Below are 15,783 nucleotides of genomic sequence, written 5' to 3' on the forward strand. Positions count from 1 at the left end.
CTGAGTACCCCAACATCGAAAACCAAAGTCCACATTTTAGTAATGATCCTTGTTTTGGGGTTTTTTCCCACAAATTTATTTATTTATTTATTTTTGGCTGCATTGGGTCCTCATTGATGCGCGCGGGCTTTCTCTAGTTGTGGCGAGTGGGGGCTACCCTTCGTTGAGGTGTGCGGGCTTCTCATTGTGGTGGCTTCTCTTGTTGCAGAGCACGGGCTCTAGGCACGTGGGCTTCAGTAGTTGTGGCGCACGGGCTTAGTTGCTCTGCGGCATGTGGGATCTTCCCGGACCAGGGCTCGAACACGTTGTCCCCTGCATTGGCAGGCGGATTCTTAACCACTGCACCACCAGGGAAGTCCCCAGTAATGATCTTTTAAGAGAAAGACACATCTGGTGGCAAAACATCTTATAAAATGACAAGTCACATGCAGGAACCCAGAGCATCGTGGTGAAATAATTATGGCTAGTACTGATTATAAATCTTGGGAGAGTATTCATGAGTTCTGAGTATGGAGACCCCACCCGGATGCCCACTAGACTTTTTAAAGGGATCCGTGGTCAGACAGCTTTAGGAAATTCCTGTCCAGGACCAAGACTGCTCTCCCACACTCCTGGCATGACTTTGCCCCCCATCTTGTGTGGCCCCTGCCCACTGCTCTGGGAGCTGCATCTTGTGTGGCCCCTGCCCACTGCTCCGGGAGCTGCAAGTCTGGGGAAGGACCTCAGTTTCACAGTGACATCAGTTTATGAAACTCTAGCTGAGACCACTGCCAAGAAGTGCTTGCTCACCCTCCTTCAACAGCAGGGGGAATCTCCCTCCCCTTTGCAGGAGGACGCTGAAGAAAGGATTCATATACGAACCCCAATCCTTCTCATCAACCCCGGCCCACACCTCCCAGCAACTGAACTTGAAAAAAAAAAAAAACCTGGTTAAAACCACTTCCTATATTTGAGACTAGAGAAGAGAGTGGTAGGCACGATTTCCTGACTGAACAAACCAGGCTAATACTTATATAGAGCAAGTGCTGACTGTCCTAGAGACGGATGGAACAGCGAGGATGACAATCTGGGCGGATTGATCCTTCCCCAGCCTCCCAGAGTGATGCCAGCAAGAGGCTGAAAGGAAACCCAGCATTCTGCAGAGAAGTACCTTTTCTTCCTGGCCCCCACATCGGCAGCTGATCCCAGGGGCCCGGAGGATGGAGCCAGGCTTGCTGATGTGGGGATTCTTCGTATTCATCGTTGTACCTGGCTGCGTGACAGGTAAGGGGTCACTGGTCTCCTCGGAGTCCTGGGAAGGCTAAGGATGTCGACTCCTCCCAGCCACAGAATCCGAGAGGCACCTAAGTAGAAAGTACGGGGAAGGGGGTTGAATCCTGGGTTCTACCCCTATGTCCACAGCCCACCGGGGGCCCGTTTTATGCCTCAATTATCCCTGACCTATAAAGAGAACTTGGAACGGTGGGCTCTCTGTTGCTCAAAGTCTTTGACGTCTGATTCAGGGAAGAATAGGGTGATGTGATGTTTGAATGTTATCAGATACTAATGAGCAGAGTCCTCAAGAACTTGGATTTTCCACTGAATTCAGTTTTCCACTGCACCCACCAAGCTGTAAGATAATACTAAAAATCTACTAGGAGTCTAAGACCAGGTGAATGTCTGGCAGATATCACTAACTCATATATGAAACATTGGGATCATTTAAGATCTCAGAAAAGTTAAGCCTCAAGGATGTATACTTTGTTTTTTACTGCCTTGGGAAATAATACCTAGGAAGTTTCTTATATGTGTAACTTTATAGAAGTTTAAAAAAAATAAGCATATCACTTTCAGAACATTAATTCTTCTTATGTTCTTACGTGTATATATGCATGTATGTATGTATGTGGAGATATATATATATATATATATATATATATATATATATGAAAGTTTTGAATTCCTTTCATCCTTTCAAAAGGGTTTGTCAGGGTTTTTTTTAAGCAATAAGAAACCACCAACTTCTACCTCAAACCTCCTTCCTAATTGAGTGTGAACTTTCTAATAACGTCTTCCCTTGCTTATGCAGGAAAACAGGTAAGATATCAGAGTCTATGATTTTATATCCTTCGTTTCTAGATATATAATGTTGCTAACTGGCCACAGAAAGATATGTTAAGAAGTGAAACAGGATGATGCATAAGGAGTCTTTCTTGCTTGTTTAGGGGAAATGACCAAGTCACTGGGCTATGAACTGACCCAGGTGTAGGATCTTCTTTACTTTAAAGTGAAAAGTGGGCGTGATTTTAGGAAGGCTTATAATGAGATTTCTACCTCTACAGGGTCTTTGCAAAGTGGGAGGTCAAGCTAAGCCAGAACAGAAAAGTCTTTACAGTTAATCATGCCCCATCTCTGGGAAACACATTTCAAGTAAACGCGTGTTATTGCCAGCCGATGATGACTTATCTGAAGATGTGAATGGTCTTGTAGCAGTGAGGACTCCTTCATACACTCACATCTTCAAAAATCTATCTAATACGTATTGTTCCCCTTTTCAACACTGTAGGAAATACTAAAACGAACAAGACATAGCCTCACTCCTTAAGAGAGATATAACCTAGTAAGCGGAATAAAGGCATAGATATAATAACAGCAGTATGGGTGGAATGGGATAAGATCTAGGGGAGCAGGGGTGTATCAGGGAAAGCTTCGTGAAAGCAGCAGCAAAAAGTGCCCTGAGGGGGCAGTGAATTTCCCTGAGTGGAGATTCCAGATAGAGAGGCCCACAGGAGCAAAGACACAGCAGAGCATCAGGGAACAGCCCCCAGCCTTGGACGGGGATGTGGGGTTGCTGGGGACTAAGACTGGAAAGGTAGGATGGCATCAAATGAATGACCCAAGGCCTTTGTAGCAAGTTTAAAAAATTAAACTTCATTTGGGAGTCAATAAAAGACTACTAGAAAGTTAAAATGACCATTTATAGAGTACCTTCTATGTGCCAGACGTATAAGTCTTCTTTTACTCTTCATAGCCCCTTTGCAAGGTGGATGTCACCAACCCATGAGATGAAGAAGACCTCAAAACTCAGAGGTCAGGGCTTCCCTGGTGGCGCAGTGGTTGAGAGTCCGCCTGCCGATACAGGGGACGCAGGTTCGTGCCCCGGTCTGGGAAGATCACACATGCCGCGGAGCGGCTGGGCCCGTGAGCCATGGCTGCTGAGCCTGCGCTTCCAGAGCCTGTGCTCCGCAACGGGAGAGGCCACAACAGTGAGAGGCCTGCGTACCGGAAAAAAAAAAAAAAAAAAAACAACTCAGAGGTCACATAGGCAGTGACAGAGCCAGGATTCAAACCCAGTTTTCTCAGCCATGTGCTCTTTCTGTTCCCTGCAGACAGGGTCCGAGCTCTACAGAGATGATTCCGTAAAGAGAGTAGGTGCACAGACAGGGCGTGAAATGGTCCCATCCAGAGGCAAGTGAGGACTTGGTAGCTAAAGAGAACGATACGGGCTGAGTTTCTGGGATCCACATATGGCTTAGGAACCACTCCAGGGTAAGAAATAATCTCATCTCAGACTTTTTCCTCCCAGGGGAACCCAGTCTTCAAATAAACAAGTCTTTTTATTCCTCAGAAGGAAGAGGTTGCTAACGAAATCAATCAGACTGTCAACAGATGCAATTTCTAGCTGATTCATAAGGCAGATTTTCAGTCTGAAAATTTCCAAAGCCACCATTTAAAATTGTGATGGGTGACAGGGGATGTATTAGTCAACGTGAGTGTTTTGAGTCTCTGTATTACTGGGTCCTGGGATGTGGTTGAAAAGAGAATTCTCCTGATGTTGCCAACAGACACGTTATTGAAGGTGCCTTTCTCAGCATTGTGGAAATTCTGAGAATTTATCTATGCCTTGATCATCTTTCTTTCATTCTAGGAATTCTGTGATCAAATCTTCATGCCCTAGACTCAAAAAAAAAAAAAAAACAACACAATGCGGAAACCCATTAAGATGATATTTTTGTCTAATTATCCCTTCTTGTAAAGATGACTGCCCACACTGGAATTTCCATCTTCACATTTATCATTAAAACACAAAATGTTTAACTCTTCATATTTAATCATTCAATTTCTCTAGATCCCAAGGTGTTATTACCACTGTTTCCTTGCTCATCTTTAAGATGTACTTTGGAAAAGATGTATATATATATATATATATATATATATATATGGGGCTTTGGTAAACTTAGGAAGTACCTCATGAAACAGTTGCTACTTTCTTTAAAAACAGCATGTCTTAAATAGGCAGTGCTGTTTATCACCCATACATCTGCTCCTTTTGAGATCTGAGAGAATTAAGGCACCAAAAAGAGTTGACTTCACTGATGGACAGTCAGCTAGAGATGCTATAGAGGACGGCTCATGAGCTCTACAGCTCCTGCCCTCAACTTCACTCATCCAAAGAGAAGACTTCTTAGCTTCTTTGGCTAAAGCCCTGAGTAGTCTGGAGGCTTCTGTGTTGTTTCTTGTTGAAGTCATTCCCATCATAGCGACAGTCACCCTTAAGTCAGGCTGGCCCTCAACGTGGTAGTCATTCAAGTTCACTTCCCGCTCCCTTCATTTCCAATAATCAGTAGAAACCGTAAAAATAAACAGAGTTCCTTTGGGAAGGCGAGCCATGTCACCTGATGTCAGTGGATAGAAGAGTCAGGGATACTGAACTTTGCAGGGAACAGAAAGTGGTCCAAGGCACCTCCAAACGACCATCGTTGGAGAAGGTGAAGGGCATGATTTTTGGCAAATTTCTATACCTCCCTGGGCCTCAGTTTCTCTGCAAAATGAAAAGGTTGATGGAGCTGATCCTGAGACTGACTTCTAGCTCTATCGCTCTATGTCAAGAATTCTGAACAGGAAATAAAATAAGCTCTGTCGAAAGGCCTTTTCAAGCTGGCGTACTTTTGGATGAAAAAGTTTCCAAACCGAAGACGTACACAGCAGGGTCTGGGTTAAGAGACCTTTGCGGGCCCAAGTGCCGAGGCTGACGTATCATTGTAGGTTATTTCCAACTCCTGAAAGGTACTGCGCAGCACTCAGGCGAGGTTGTAAACGTCAAGGCAAAAATACTTCTTACTGCTGGGTGAGGCTTCTGCTATTTGCTTTTTGGGCATTTTTGCACTCAAATGGTTTCCTTGCTTCTCACAGGGGAGGTCTTACATGAGTGGGAACCTCCTTCTCTTCTCTTTATCCGAGGCCATTCCCTATGAGAAAAGGAAAGAGGACCTTAATTCAATGGATTGTTTCAAAAAGCTACAAGCCCTGCATCCTTGAAAGTGGTCAAGGCTTTCCAGCCATGTCAGGGGAGCCACAGAGGGGCACATATGCTGGCTGGGAAGATGGATGAGGTGGAATTCCAGTTGTTCTCTGCTGCCCTCCAATCTCTATGTTTTAACTTCCCCTCCTAGAAAGTGAAATTAGGGATATGTGTCTTTCATACTTTTCAAATGTAAGAGCACCCAGATGGCAAACCAGTAGATTCTTGGCTTTAGGAGAGGATCTTGGCTTTTGTTCACCATCTGCTCCCCTGCCCCAGACTTTAGGTGGCAGTGAGAATCAGAAAAGGAAGGAGACTTGAGTGGAAAGGTGACAGAGGTTGGGTGGGGGATGCCGCTGAAAAGGTAAAACTTTGGGAACTTCCCTGGTGGTCCAGTGGTTAAGACTCTGCACTTCCAATGCAGGGGTCGCAGGTTCGATCCCTGGTCAGGGAACTAAGATCCCACATGCTGCGTGGCAATGCCAAAAAAAAAGGTAAAACTTTGAATTGTGGGTTTATTCGTGTCTGGTGAATGTCCAACAGCCAAACAGAGTAAAGAGTTCCTCTATCCTTTTCCTCTCCATTAACTCCTGGGCTCCCTTTCTCTGCAAGTGTTTAAGCAGAGCCTAAATGAAAATTTGTCAAAAGTGGTGTAGAGATTTCTCAAGCCGGGCAGGAGGCTGAAGGAATGGCCTCTGATCCCTTTGGACTTAGAACCTAGGATTCCTTCTCTCCAGGCTAACAATGTGTGTCACCTTGGTACCAGTCATGGCCCACCCGGGGGCCCTCTGAAGCCACTAGGGGTCTCTAAACTTCCAGACACTCTCCTCTCTTGTTCTTCATCCAGGCAGGTATCAGGGGAAGAGAGATTGGAGACCCTTAATGAGCTCCCTCATCCCCTCTTTGGCCACCCTTTCTAGTAATTTCTTCAGGAAGTTCTGCTTAGGTGGAGCTAGCCGCTGCCCCAAGTATTAGCAAGGGGGCAAAAAAATGGTCCATAGAACCTCACCACATAAAGACAGACCTCATTTGTCACTCCTATACATACATCCTGAATCTCCCAACAGGAAGAACAAAGTGATAGCAAGACTCCAGCTGGCTTAATCTTTCTTGAGTGGTGAGTCCTTGAGCAAATTTGATGAGTGCTGTTAACTGTCTCCTTAGAAAACTGTACATATGCACAAAATTTTGAGGATAATATTTGGGGTTGTAGCCTTCCTATCAACCAGGGTCTCCAGGAAGGACCTCCAATGAGGTTCTTTAATATCTGAACAGCTATAGTTGTGAGCACAGAGGATGAGACACAGGAAGTTATGCTCCCTGGTAAGGGAGCTATAGTTGGCTTGGCAAAAGCAACCTAAAAGGCCTGGGTGCCTAGACAAGATAGTAAGAAAAAGGTACCAAGGACACAAGGCAAGCAAGAAAAGTGGAGAGCCAGGACTAGAGTCCAGGCTTCCAAATTCCAGTCCAATATTCCCCTTAGGTCTTCACGTCGACTCTCAGTGACATCCATCCATCCGTCTTTCCATCCATTGATCCATCCATCTTTCCATCCATCCATCCATGCGTTAGGATTACCAAGATGGAAAAGGTCTTTGCTCTCAAACTGCTTCTGGCCTAAGACTGGAGATAAAACATCTGCTGAGCAACCCCCACCTTGAAGACTTGCCAATGGAGGCAGCCAGTGAGTCAACCGCCATCACTGAATCCCTCCCCCTCTCAGGCTTTCAAATAAGTCACCCATTTAGGGGAAAACAATAATAGAATCATCTCTAGGTATTTTAGGTATTTTCCACTCTAAGATTACTCAGGAAGTTTTTGGCTGTTTGACTTGTTTGGAGGTTACTCTGGGATTTGCTTCCATCAGGGAGAAAACACAAGTCCAGCTGGGAAATGTATTTAGAGCAGTGGTTTCTAGCACGAACTGCACATTAAGTGTGCGTCTGGGAAACTTTAACAAATGATGCCCGAGCCTCACCCAAGACCAATTAAGACCAATTAGGTCAGACTCTCTGGGGATGAGAATTGGACATAAGGGTAACATTATGTTTAAGCTCCTCAAATGATTCAAGATGTGGTTAGGATTGAAATCCACAGAATGATTCCGTGGTTGGTCCAATTCCATTGTTTTATTTCTATTCACTAAGAATAGGTGCCCTAGCACAGTATTTCCCAAAGTTTAACCTATTACAGATCACCTAGGGGCTTGTTGTGAGGCAGATTCTGACTCAGGATGTCAGGGATGGGGGCTGAGATTCTGGTTTCAGGCTCCCTGTGAGGCCCATGTTGCTAATGCCCGAACCCCATTTTGAGTAGCAAGGCTGTCACAGGAGAGAAGAAATATGTGTTGTGTCCACTCCACACAGAACTTGCAAGTAAAATGGGAAAACCAGTCTGGGAAAGACACAAGATCAAATATTACAAAGTGGTATGTAGCAAAGTTGACGCATGCCACAGCGACCAAAGCAGGGTAAGGTGCTTTGCGGAGCGTTCAGAAACGCTTCTTGGAGAAGGTGGCTCTAAGCTTGTGCTTGTGAATCTCAGAAGAGGCTGGAGGGTGGTGTTTCCTAATGATGTTGCTACAGTTGTATACGTGGGTCATGCTCCTTGAGTAACAACTGAAAATTGAGGTGTTAATGAGATCAACGAAACAAATGACCCATATTTCAAATATTGGGTTGGCCAAAAAATTTGTTTGGGGTTTTCCGTAAGATGGTGAGGAAAAACCCAAACGAACTTTTTCATATTTCGTGTTGGCTGTGTGCTGAGCAAGATGAGGCTCAAATGGCTAGTGATGATCTGATAAAAACTAGTACTTTTGCTCTGACAAGAAGCACCTGTGTTCTCCTCCTCTCATTTTGATCCTCTAGTGTCTACACACCTTGTTGGGGTCTGGTAGACTTCATTCCCACAATGGGTCACTGAATCAGCATCACCAGGACCACATGACACCTCTGGGTAATAGTCAAGAAGTCCAGAGTCTTATTCCCCTACATCCAAATTATGCCCCGACCTAGCCCTGGCCAAGGGCACACCACAAGGCCAGAGCTCTAGGACCTCCATCCTGACCGCCCACGTGACACTTTGCCCCCACCCACCCTGGCCACGCAGCTTTCCATCAGCCATGGTGCCTGCACTCTGAACCCAGTGTCAGGTACCCAGGAGGATTTCAGGCAGCAGAAACACTAAGGCACCAAAGTGTGGATGCCATGGGTGGGGGATGACCAGAAGCTCACAAGGGACCAAGTAAGGTGAATAGCCTGGGTCAGACTAGTCAGACCTGCTTCCTGGGCTGCTTTCCCCCCTTTTCCAATCATTCTGGATGCAGTGAAAGGCCAGACTGGCTTCAGGAGGCTAGGAACAGTTAAATACTTTTTTTCCCAAAAGAAGAAGAAAGAGAAGCAGGTTTCTAAAGAATAAAAAGTAAGTGCTAAGGAGGCGATTGGTTCCTTTAAAAGAAAGAGCGTGGGGGCCTCCCTGGTGGCGCAGTGGTTGAGAGTCCGCCTGCCGATGCAAGGGACGCGGGTTCGTGCCCCTGTCCGGGAGGATCCCACATGCCGCGGAGCGGCTGGGCCCGTGAGCCATGGCCGCTGGGCCTGCGCGTCCAGAGCCTGTGCTCCGCAACGGGAGAGGCCACAACAGTGAGAGGCCCGCGTAATGCAAAAAAAAATAAAAAATAAAAAAAAAAAAAAAAAAAAAAAAAAAAAAAAAAAGAAAGAGCGTGGAAAGCCCGCTGGTCTTCAGGAGGCCCTCTTGAGAGAGAAAGCTGAGTGGTGGGCGAAGCTGTGAACTGGAGAACAGACGGCTAGCTGGGGTAGGCCTGGCACAAACCCTGATCCCAGTACCCACTTTTTACTTTGAGGCTTATTTGTCTTCAGCCTTGTTGCAGGAAACTTTTTTTTTTTTTTTTTTTTTTTGGCTATGCCGCGTGGCTTGTGGAATCTTCGTTCCCCGACCAGGGACTGAACCCAGGGCCACGGCAGTGAAAGCACTGAGTCCTAAACACTGGACCACCAGGGAACTCCCCAAGAAACATTTTAAACACGAATGATAATAACAAGAGCTAATATTCACAGTCTACATGCTCTCTTACAGGCATTATGTGAAAACGTAGTGTTCCTTCGAATAATCCTCAAAATCAGGTCGGCCTTGTTCTCACCCCCATTTGGCACCTGGTAAACTGAGGCTCACAGGAGTAAGTTAGCCCATGGAACACAACCGGGATGGGGAGCGAGGATGTGAACCAGGCTGGAGTGATGCAGAGCCCACATTCTTGATGATTCTCCTGAACGGACGTTAGTAAACAAGTTTGCTTTCACTTTTTTAAAAGTGGAAGAGAGTCCGCTCTGAGGAGGCCCCGCTGCTGCTGTGGTTGTGCGTAAATGAACGAGCCTGTTCCTACAGACTCCGACCCTAGATGCCCAGCAGCGATCCCTCCATCTCCCCTAGGAGCTGACCTCTTCAGGCACACAGAGCCCCTGCAGACTTAAATTCTCTGAATCCCGCTCTCCCCCTCCTTCTACGTCCCAAACAGCAGCTCGAGGTGTCTTTCCTGCATTTGACTGGGCTTGAAAGAAAGCACTCGAGTCGAGCCACGTCTGCCCCAGACGCCCACGAAACAGAGGAAATTCTGAGCACCTCCGGGCATGAGTCAACCCCACCACGTTCAGGAATCTCTGCCCACAGAATCACCCACTCTTTTCTGTTTGGGCCCAAAATAGATACCTCCTTCAGAAGTTTTGCTGCTTTTTGTATCCTCAGCAATAAGAAAACAAAGGCGAGGATAGGTGTGCCTCTGAGGCATGATGGTGGGAGTCTTCTCTGCTGTGAAGTTTTTCAGAGTGAAAACACTGCTGCCAAGGTAGACAGACAGGATGGGTGTGACAGGTGGAGGAGGGACGCAGGAGTGTGGATGGCGACAGTCTTGCCTGTGGCATCACCTTCAGGCACTGCTTCATTCCTTTGTTGATTCATTCATTCGGCAAATATTTATTGAGCAACTACTATGTGTCAGATACAGGGTTAGGAGATGAATGTAACCCAGTCCTTGGCCTCCAGGAACACACCATCCAGCAGGAGAGAAATATGTCGCACAGATAATGCCAACACAAGCTGAGATCTAAAATGCAAATACAAAGAAAGAGTGGATGGAACACACAGACAAACGTTTGTTCTTATATGAGTCCCCGTACCTCTTTTTTTTTTTTCCAGCTGTGTTGGGTCTTCGTTTCTGTGCGAGGGCTTCCTCTAGTTGCGGCGAGCGGGGGCCACTCTTCATCGCGGTGCGCGGGCCTCTCACTGTCGTGGCCTCTCTTGTTGCGGAGCACAGGCTCCAGACGCGCAGGCTCAGTAGCTGTGGTGCACGGGCTTAGTTGCTCCGTGGCATGTGGGATCTTCCCAGACCAGGGCTCAAACTCGTGTCCCCTGCATTGGCAGGCGGATTCTCAACCACTGCGCCACCAGGGAAGCCCTCCCCGTACCTCTTGAATCAAGAACTGCCTCACATTTACACTAACATTTGGGACAGAAAGGAGGGCTGAGAGCATTACTTGGTTATTATCAACTACTGAAGTTATTAAAATCAAACACCGCAGATTTTGAATTTATAACAACATAGAGGATGTGCAGAAGCTTTCTTTTGCTCAAGAAAGTCCCTGACTGAGAAAGCCCCTGACCGAGAAAGTCAGAACATTTCAGGTGGGAGTAGTTACATTCCTTGAAGAAGAAACTGACGGCTCCCACAGCCCCCAGGTATTATAGAAGTACCATTTATACACAGTGCTGACCGATGGCACGTCCTCAGCAGAGTGTGAACCACTGCCCAATTCTAAACGCCCAGGAAGGACCTTCCTTTCCAAGGAAGGGATGAAGGGAACCTAGTCAGTCCGGTTACCTTATATACTTAAAAGCAAAGCAACGGTGTTTCTTTAAAACATATATATATATATATATATGGTATGTGTTTATATGTATACATGTTTGTGTATGTACACACATACATATATATACTATGTATATGTGTATATATGTACATATATGTGTGTTTATATATATACACACACGTGTATATAATATATGTATATATATGTGCGTGTGTGTATAACTACATATACATAGTTTCATGAAATGAGGTCCTTGGAGCAAATTGGCCCATCTCCTCAGAGAAAGATCATGATACCAAATAAAGGGCAGAGGAGTCATTTCTAAGAGTTTTGCTTGAAATCCCCGAAGGCGAAGTTGACGTCAGCTTCTTCCTGCCTCGGGGCTCTGTGAGTTTCCCGGGAGTTTCGGGGGAGGCTGCGCATCTGGCATCTTTCCTGGTTGCGGCCGGGGCTGTCACGGCGTCCCCGACTGATGAAACCCGCCAGAGCCTGCACACCCAGCTGAGTGTGGTATCCGTTTCCGGTCCCTGTGGTAGTGACACCTCTGTTCAGAGCCTGATTTAGAATAAAAGGATCTTTGTGAAGAGAAAACTCCTTATTTTAAGTGGAAAGCAAAACAAACAACTACAAAAAAAATTACAAACCCCAAAACCTTTTCAAAATAAAAGGGCAGTTTCCGCTGACACCCTGCTGACACCCAGGAGAGCACGGGGACCGCAAAGGGTGAGCATTTTGGCTCTGATGTGCAAACGGGTCATTGTTTATCTCACTTTTGGCTTTCAACGCCTTTCACTGGCCATCAAGTTTCACTTTCTCTCTTCCCAGGGCTTCGTTAATCTCACTCCTCTAGCCTGAGTTTGCAGTGGGCTTGTGCAGAGGGTCTGCTCGCAGAGCTGTCAGGACACCTCAGCCTCCCGCCCTCCTCCTCCTCCTGGGAGAGTAAGTGTGTGCGCTGCACCTGTTACCTCACAGAAGACTCACAACGACCCTGTGAGTCAGGTACCACCATGATCATTCCCATTTTACAGATGAGGAGACTGAAGTCGTGAAACAGTCATTCCCACGCCCAAGAAAGTGATGGAGGCGGGCCACCGGCTCCATCCCTGTACAAAGGAAGCACACAGTCGACAGGTCTCATTAACTCCCCTGGGCTTCTTAGGTAAGCCTTCCAGGTCTCATTTTAAGTCACTCTTTGATCCATCTCCAGATTAATTCTTCTGAAAACAACTTTCGTGATGCCTTTCCCCTGATCAAAGAGCTCAAATCATTCCCTGCTGCCTGTGGGGCACACTTCCTCTGCCTGGCAATCCCATATTCTTTCTGACCTGGACCATCTGCATGTCTTCTGCACATCAGGCCCCCAGCTCCAGGCACCCCAGCCCGCAGGTCTCCTATTCTGCAACCGTAGCTTCCTCACCTATGATTTCAAAGCCTAGGGGCATCCTCCCCTCTTATAATCTTCCGCGTCTCATCGGCCTATTTGGAATTCTTCCCAACTGGAAAGTATCTTGGGAGAGCAGAAAGAGCTCATGAACTTGGGATTCTGCAGGCTTGGATTCAGATCCTGGTTTGGACTTGTGTGACTCTACTTTCCTTTAAAACAATCACTGGGTACCATTCTCTGCAGGCTCCAGCAGGGTGGGGGCATCTGATGAACACGGTGTGGCAAGCACTGTGTAAAGAAATGGCGGGTAGTTCGGGAGTGCAGCGGAATGCCCAAAACCAAAGAGACGGGTCCAGGAGGCTTCCCAGAGAAATGTGACAACGAGGGAGGACAAGCTGAAGTCGAGAAGGTGGAAGCGAAGTCGTGAGCAAGGTTAATGACCAAAGACAGGGCACAGTCCACCAGGCCGGAGAGCTCAGGCCGGGGGCAGAGGTGGAGGTTGTTGAGGCTGGGCTGTGAGCTATGTCATGGAGCCTTGCCAAGTACAGGGGCTTCGACTGTATCCTGGGAGGAATGGGTACCACAGAGCGGCGTGGGCAAGGGAAGGATGCAGTCTGGGCTTTAGAGCGTTGGCTCTGGCATCCATGCGTATGACGGCAGGCAGGACGGGGAGGGGGTGCAGCCCTGGAGGGCGCTGAGTGACCTAGTGGGGAGCTGGTCATGGGCAGCTTCTTCTAACCTCCATGGGCTTCAGTTGCTGTGGGTATAAAGTGGGATGTGCTGGCCTGCCTACAGTAACCAGGATATAGTAGGTGCTCAGTAAACATGGCTTGCTGGGTTTCCAATCTGCACAGCCAAGGCCCAGAGCACCTCTCCACAGAGCTGTCTCACAGACTTCTCAAACTCAGTACAGCCAGAGCTGTGGCCCCAGGCCTGCTCTTCCTCCTCTATTCCCCTTTTTAGTGAAAGACACTACTATCCACCCAGCTGCCCAGGAACCCTGGGCAAAATCCTTATTCCTTTCCCTTAGCTGGCACTCCCTACGAAGCCCCAGTCCCTGCAGAGTCCAGCCCGAGTGATCTCTGCACGTTAGCACCCAGCATCTGCTCTTCAATCGCCAGCACCCACCCCACCCCAAGATGCCCGCAATGGCCTTCCCACCATGTGGGACACATGTGGGATGGGGCGGGGGGCGGTCAGAGGCCACAGTGGCCACACGAACAGGATGCAGCCGAGACACAGGGAGGAAACTGTGGGCGAACGGGGTCACGAGCACCTCCACCTGTGAGGCTGCGGATCCAAACGCTGGCCTCACACCAACCGGCTGTGCGACTCCGCGAAGGTCACTGACCCTGTCGGGGCCTCACTGCCATCGTGTATGACACAGAGCCAGTAAGAATGACTATCTAATAATTAATCATATTTAAATGTTTCTTATTTATAACCATATTAATCATACTGTAGTACTTTGTATATCAATTTATTATACATTTAATATTTTAATTATAATAATGTACTATATAATAATCATTGTATTAATTGTCATGAATATTCCTAACAGCCTACTTCATAGGGGGCTGTGAGGACCAGAGAGCTCCATATATGTACCCCGATCAGTGCCCGGTGTGCAATGTCTCACACACCTTGGACAGAGCAGGCACTGTCTAAGCATGTGAGGAGATGGATAGAGAGGGTCTCTAAGCCCCTTTCTGTCCCGACATTCTATGGCTTAATAAACACCCTACAGCGGAGTGAGAAGTCATCCCTTCAGCCCTGTGCTGACCAAGCCATTCAGCCCCCCAGCGGCCGGCAAGCTCCCCTACCTGCATCCGGTCCGTTTGTAAGCAGGACTGAAGGTATCAGTTCACACTGCGGAAGGAAGTCTATCTAGTTCACGCTACAATTACCACATCCTTGGCGAGTCCCATCTGTCCTTTTCAGCTCAAAGCAATTCCCAGTGAACCATGGTAACAGGTCTTAAATTCCCATGTCCTTGGAAAGTGCTGCCACCTTGGGTTTAAATTCTATAAGAAGCCCGACACAAATGCCCCTTGCAGGACCATCACCTGTGGTCGTAAAGCCTGAGGTGTCTGTTGAAAGGAACAGCACCCACCTACGGCACTGAGCAGAGTGCCGGATTTCGGTGCTACCTAAGAATTTAGGGAAGGCAGGAATGGAGAAGAGCTGGCGCCTTAAAGGGCGCTCTGGGGAACAAGGAGGCTGTTTCCTTCAGTGCTGGCTGAGGGAGGACAGCCCAGGCTGAGTCCACAGACTGAATGCATCAAAAGCCTTTCAGTTGAGGCTGCTTTCCTGAGGCCAGTCCCTGGAGTACCGGGGAGGGCTTTGGGTCTCATTTAATCGACGATCTTAACATAACCTCCTCCCGACCCTGTGTCACCCACCCCATCATCCGCCCACTCTGACACATCCTCATCCTTCTTCTATTTATGGGGCAGCGCCTGCCGACATGCAGATTTGGGAAATACGTTCAGGCTGCTGTTTGTCTACCCTGAACCCGACTTAAGCGAGTCACAGTGGACAAGCAGATCAAGGCTGCCCCCAAAGCACCAAGAACCCCAGAACCTAAATCAGCACCTTCCCCTCCGGGGAGTCTGTGGCCTCCATTTCCATGTCTGGATTGACATTCTCCATGCAAGGGTCTGATCCCCATCCAAAACGCATGGTGATGTCTTAGTCCGTGCAGGCTGCTCTAACAGAATACTAAAGCCTGGGGGGCTCAGAACAACAGAACTTCATTCCTGACTTTATCCTGGAGGCTGGGATCTGAGATCAGGGGGCCGGCGTGGTGGGGTTTGGGGGAGGGCCGTTGTGTCCCCACATGTCTGGAAGCAGAGAGGATGCCGGCTCTCTCATGACTCCTACAGGGGCACAAACTCACCCCTGAGGCTCCACCCTCATGGCCTCATCTCCCCTCAAGGCCCCACCTTCTAACACCATCATGCTGGGCAGTAAGGATTCGGCATACGAAGTTGGGGGACGGGGGGGCCTCAAACATTGAATCCAAACAGCACACACGTGTGTCTTGTTTAAAAGTGAGTGTGATTCTTTTTTTTTTTTAAGAAGATGTTCGGGGTAGGAGTTTATTAATTTATTTTATTTATTTTTGCTGTGTTGGGTCTTCATTTCTGTGCAAGGGCTTTCTCTAGTTGTGGCAAGCGGGGGCCACTCTTCATCGCGGTGCACGGGCCTCTCACTGTCACGGCCTCTCTTGTTGC

The 15,783-nt window shown here is 47.7% G+C and overlaps 1 protein-coding gene across 2 annotated transcripts in view; it reads left to right on the top strand.

Moving 5' to 3' along the window:
• The first annotated feature begins 854 nt into the window (after nt 1-854).
• Nucleotides 855-15,783, top strand: part of IL2RA (interleukin 2 receptor subunit alpha) — a 44,291-nt gene continuing 29,362 nt past the window's right edge. For both annotated transcript variants that reach the window (XM_082618007.1, XM_082618006.1), the window contains exon 1: nt 855-1,263. In XM_082618007.1, coding sequence (XP_082474133.1) covers nt 1,200-1,263 — 64 coding nt within the window. In that variant the 5' untranslated portion in view covers nt 855-1,199. The remainder of the gene's footprint in view (nt 1,264-15,783) is intronic.

Source organism: Mesoplodon mirus (genome assembly GCF_964341445.2).
Source record: "Mesoplodon mirus genome assembly, chromosome: 4".
NCBI classification, from domain to species: domain Eukaryota; kingdom Metazoa; phylum Chordata; class Mammalia; order Artiodactyla; family Ziphiidae; genus Mesoplodon; species Mesoplodon mirus.